We start from the raw sequence: 5,801 nt of genomic DNA, 5'->3' as shown, positions 1-5,801 counted from the left end.
TATGTGGTCCTTCTTACGCCCCCCAACCAATAACCGAGCGGCAGCATTCTGGATCCTCTGGAGGCGGGCAATCCCAGATTGACCAAGTCCAGCGTACAGGGCATTACAGTAATCCATGCGCGATGTAACAAATGCATGGATCACTGTCTCCAAATGCTGCCGCGACAAATAGGGTTTTAATTTCACTAACTGCCTTAAATAGAAAAATCCAGATTTTACAACCGCATCTTAAATCATAAACTTCTGCATTGTGATAAGAATAGTGAAGGTTACACAATGTCAAGGCAAAAAAGCAACTGAATCAAAATGTAAAGAAAGAAGTGTAGAGGAGAAAGTAGGGCAGACACAGCAATACCTGTACAGCTATGGCACTAAAGGCACTTTGAGGGATTGTGGACAGCAGCAGACTGCCTGCTGTTTCACATCTCTTCATACCAGTCAACACGTGCATCTCTGTGTGTCATGGTACACTGTCTAGCTGTATTTAAAGTAGCATGTAAATACAGACAATTTTTGAATAGGTTCATGCTTCCACTATTCCTGCTTCCGATCTTTGATGAAAAAGGTTTTAACCAATCGTGCTAACCAGCCTGCTGTCCAGAAATATTTAAAAAAATAATCACCATGTTGGAGACGACACATAATCCATACAATCACAAATACAACCATACGACTTTTCACATACCAGGTGACGTGAAAAGCTTGTCTGCAGCCTTGTCTGTTGCAGGTCATGCAAGCTCCACAGGCAGCCTTGCTCTCCCTCCCATGGTCCTCACAAATATAACAGGTCTGGTGAAGCAGAAAGGATGAAGAGAACAGGTGATGAAGGGACAGAGGCACATCACTTATCACTGGTAGGTACTTGATCTGAAGATGAGCTAAGTTCACCGAAAATCACTGCTCTTTCACAAAAAACAAAACAAAAAAAAGATGCAGATTCATGTGGAAAGCCAAGTCAAATACTTAGTCTAGTGAGGTCCTGTTCCATCTGCTGCACCAGTGCTACCACAACTAATTTATATCTTCATGTTATTTGGCCATTAAAGTGATTGCAGCGCAGGAAAGATAAAACCCTTCTTAATCTGAGTCCAGCCACAGATATACAGATAGATACAGATATCATTTACAGTGAAATGATTAGGAAGTTCTGCTTGTCAAGACAGACCGTGCCTGCTGATTTGTACAGTAAAACTATTCAACACATGCTTTGGGGCACTGTGAATAAAGTTCTGTGTATTTGTTTGAGAGATTTCTTGTATCTTGATGCCGCTAAGACCCTTGCGCAAGCGCCTTGTAATTTCTTTCGATTTTTCACTGTTTCATAACATTCACCACTTTGCAGGTGAGGTTTTGAAAATAACTGTTTTTACAGATCACGGCTGCATGATAAGCACATCCTATATGAAAGCAATACGAGTCTTCACTGCCACACAAGAGCACACATCCACAAAATACACGCAAGCATACACGTGAGCAAAAACATTCACGCACACACACTGCTTTTGTACTTCTTACTCAGCTTTTCCCCAGCGAGCCGCTCCAACTGGTGGGGGTGCGGGGGGAGAAGAGGCCTAGCAACAGGTGCGGGACAAAGGAACAGCAGGCTCTTTACCTTATCACTTCAGCCCTCTCTGTTGCGCCTTGTCTCTCCCTTATCCTCGGCCTTCCTCTGCAGTACTCCCCACATACTGCTCAGCTCTCCATTCCCCTCACAGGATGTCAGCTATGTAATGAAAGGCCAGACAACTACACCGAGCGTTTAATAGGAAGAGGGGCTTCTCAAGTTTTCGCTGCCCATTGTAATGTTGTCTAGGAATGCAGACAGCAAAATCTATGTGAATGGCTCTGATGGGGGAAAGCTGCATGCAATTTATTGAAGCTGACACAGTAACATGAAACCAAGCACTAAAATGCTCACATGTGTACATTTATATGCAGGCGCGCGCACACACACACACACACGTACAGCATGTCAGCGACTGGCTGCTCAGACCAGTGAGTTCATGCATCACATATTGATTTCTTTGTACTGTGTATTGCTTTAAAATGCCTGCAGTGGTGTATCTTAGAAATATTTTCTACTCCTGCTACAGTCACTCTGCCAGCTATCAGACTATACAGGCAAGATGAGTAAAAGAAAACAAGGGCAGCTGATGTATGATAAAGCTATGCACAGTCACAAGAAAAAGTTTCATTGATTGGACTCCAGGTTTGCTAACACCTGACTCCAGTGGTGTTTTGTGACATCAAAAGCCTGGTGTTGCCATTACTTTTTCCACCATCACTGTGTATATAATAATGGGTGTGTTCAATAAAGACATGACTTTATGTTTTATCAGCTTAGAAATATTGTGTTTGTTGACATGTGTGACTTTGGTGAAGATCAGATCACATTTCATGACCAATTTAGACAGAAAAGCAGGAAACTGCAAATAATGCTGTTAGTTTTCCTTGTGACTGTGTAATGAACTGAAACTAGACTGTGGTCTAACAGTTTGCAATACAAAGTGAAAAAAAACAGACCAACACATTTCAGAAGCCTTTCTGAATATCTGGGTGTGACTGCATATATGATGAAGGATATGTTCAGTCTGCTTTTCCACAGTTGGTCTTATGCTGCATGATAAGGCTGTGCAGTCTCCTTAACTTTTTATTTCACACTCAGTGTGCAGCATGAAACGGTTTCATATGTTTGCAGTGTTCATTTAATGCACACAGAGATTACATGAAACCCAGACTTAAAGAGACTTTCCTGTGGACAGAGTCAGTTGCTTAGTACAAACTGACCAAGGGGTGTTTTCCTTATAGATTTTTTTTCAAAAATTCATTGTTTTAATCTATAAAATAGTTAAAAATGTGAAAACGATCCCTCACAGTTATCTCAGAGCTCAAGCTGATGTTTTCCAAAGTTTTTTCTGTCTGACCAACAGTCCAAAAGCCAAAGAGATTCCATTCTTAATGCTAAAAAATCCAAGAAGTAACCAGTGAATGTGTCATCTTTCATGACAAATGCAGTTTAAACTAATCACTTCAGCACTATTTGATACATCACAGTGGGTATTTTGTGATTGCATATGTAAATGTACTTTGATGTTCCCTCAATCTGCCTCATCTAGTTCTCCTTCAGCTGGAACTCACTCACATTCCCCAGAATGACTTGCAACAGCCTCCAGAGAGCAGGCGTGACCTTGCCACATTCTGCTCTGGGTTTGTACAGGACGTGTAGGTGGAGGGAGCAATGATGATGTGGAGCAAAACTGTTTTTCCTGTTAAGGGAGAAACCAGAGTTGTACTGCTTCCCACATGTCTTAAAACTGCGTCACATCATGGTTTTGTTGAAGGGAGAAGTTTTTGTGTGTGTGTGTTTTTTTTTTCTTTTATGGTGGAGCCATCTCTGAGGGATTGTTGACACTGATGGGAAAAATGCAGTACAAAATCCCTGCTCCATATTTTAGGGACTGACACTAAAACTGATGTTTAAAGTTCCAAGTTAATTTTAGCTATTTAGAGCTACAAATATGTATTTTATCTGCAGTGGAATTAGTGGTGTGATGCCAGTGGTGTTGGGTATTTTATTATTTTCAAAACAGGTGTAAATACCCAAGTACAAAAACCCAAACAATACTTTTTCCAGTATTTTACATGTAACATACTAACGGGTGACAAACGAAAGGACGACTCAACACCAAATGTCTCAGTGAGGTGCTGGGCCACCACGTGCCACTAGAAAAGCTTCAGTGCACCTTGGCATTGACTCTCCAAGTCTCTGAACTCTACTGGAGGGATGACCTCCATTCTTCCAAAAGAGATTCCATCATGTGGTGTTTTGACAATGGTGGTGGAGACGCTAACATGTTGCTCCAACATCTCCCGTAGCTGTTCAACTGGGTAGAGATCTGGTGACTGAAGGTCACATCATTCTCATACTCATCAAACCAATCAGTGACCCCTCGTGCACTCTGAACAACTCTGTATTGAGTAGGATGACCTATTTCATGGTATACGGTGGTATGAGAATTGATGGTTATCATACCATGCACATTTGCTTATTACCAGTATTGAAGGAAAAATCACAACGCATGTACACCTTTCTTCCCTGACTGGCTCCAGGCGCCACACACACACACGTGGTGGACAAATGGCAGAGAAAAGGAGGCTGACAGCCTAAGACAGCCATGCACCAAAAAGAAATTAAAATCAGCAGTGCAGGATTACTATGGATATCCATAAAACAAACACCTTCAAGAACACCATCCCTCCATGCGGATCAAAGTATGTGTCCAGTTTATAACTTTAATCCCAAACAATAAAATATGTGAATGTATAAATGTTGCTCATAAAATAGGCTATCAAAATAATTTTCCACATTGTCTGTTCTCTAAGAAAATGATTCACACCGATCCTGATCTGACATAAGAAACACACACACACACACACACACAAACTTTACCAGCTCACAAGTGTGTGTGTGTGTGTGTGTGAGAAGGTACAGACAGTACCAGTTTGGGTGTGCACCTTTTGTTGTTCAAAAATGATTAAAAACATGCAAAATCTGTGTGAAAGCCTGACGAGCTAAAAGACTGTAAACAAAGCAGAGAGCTCACACAGGGAGCTTGCAGTTCACTTTTGCTACCTCACACGCTGTTTAGAGCTTTTGAGGCAACACTTTTAACAAGTATCAGGATCTGATGAGGAAACATGTCACCCACTGCAACAGTGTGTTTCAACGATGTGTTTAACTGTTTATGAATAACAACAGAGGTCTATGGCACAGACAAATAAGATAATCCAGGTTGGAGACTGACAGTCATTAACTGTGAGCAGACACATTTCATTGCTGGTTTTAGTCTCTATGTGGGAATAGCTTAAAATACTGGAAAATGAGTGGCCCTATCACTTAAGAAAAATGTCCATGTTGTCTTAACACAAACAACTTCACAAGTTGCAGCTAGAGAAGAGTTAAAAATGAAAGTGACCGAGCTGTTTGTGAAAACTTGTGGTACTTGACAAGTATGAGCTAAATCGTGCATTTAAAGTGTTTTTAAAAGCAGTCATGTCTGATACCTGGCCATAGGTGCCACATTATCTCTGAGAGAGAATGTTAGGGGGCCACAGTGGTGAAGGCACATGCCTAATACCAACCAACATCCCTGGACTTACTGTTCCATGTCATAATCCTTCCCCCTGCTCTAACATCCAGCCTGCCTCTCTACCATCTATCCAATACATATATAAAAAAAAGTCTTCCAAAATAAATAAATAAAAACATTAAAAATGGCTTTTTGATACTTTATCTGAGCACACTGACTGTGATGAGATCCTGTAGACAAATAACTGTTCATGTAACAGTTGCTGCATGTTTTAGTGCAAACCTTTCCAGTCAACAATGTGTATTACAGTACCTTGATGTATCTCTCATGCGGGACATACTGCAGGATGATGGGCTCCATGGTGAGGACATTGGCAAACTGCACTTCAGGGATGTAGAGTGCACATACAACGTGAGCCCAGCCTGATGGAAGAGGTTGGCAGCGGATCAGTGGCATGACAAGGCACCTTATGAATTAATTGGAAATCTGCTGCTTCTATTTTATTTCAGGCTTGGAGAGAGTCCTGCTGGTGCATACACCCAGTGTGTAACTCAGGCAAGAGACCAGGAAACAGCAGGGGATTAGATTTACCTCCGCTGTCGGTCCTCTTGAGGGCGCCATCTTTGTGGGGGCACAGCTCACACCTCTGGGGCAGGACAGGAGGGAGGAGAAGTTGTTGTGAGGGTGACATGAATCATAACAGGGATAGCA

The 5,801-nt window shown here is 41.8% G+C and overlaps 1 protein-coding gene across 1 annotated transcript in view; it reads right to left on the bottom strand.

Annotated features, from left to right (window-relative positions):
* Positions 1-5,801, bottom strand: part of LOC109956812 (MLLT6, PHD finger containing) — a 26,122-nt gene that overhangs the window by 18,463 nt on the left and 1,858 nt on the right. Inside the window, exons 3-5 of the mRNA XM_020594175.1 lie at positions 5,682-5,736; positions 5,403-5,512; positions 686-789 (exon numbers count right to left, since the gene is read on the bottom strand). Of these exons, the coding sequence (XP_020449831.1) occupies positions 686-789; positions 5,403-5,512; positions 5,682-5,736 (269 nt within the window). The remainder of the gene's footprint in view (positions 1-685; positions 790-5,402; positions 5,513-5,681; positions 5,737-5,801) is intronic.

The sequence above is a fragment of the Monopterus albus genome, unplaced genomic scaffold, assembly GCF_001952655.1.
Source record: "Monopterus albus unplaced genomic scaffold, M_albus_1.0 scaffold22.1, whole genome shotgun sequence".
Lineage (NCBI taxonomy): Eukaryota > Metazoa > Chordata > Actinopteri > Synbranchiformes > Synbranchidae > Monopterus > Monopterus albus.
The sequence above is the reverse complement of the archived record's forward strand: the minus strand, read 5'-3'. Positions and strand labels throughout refer to the sequence as shown.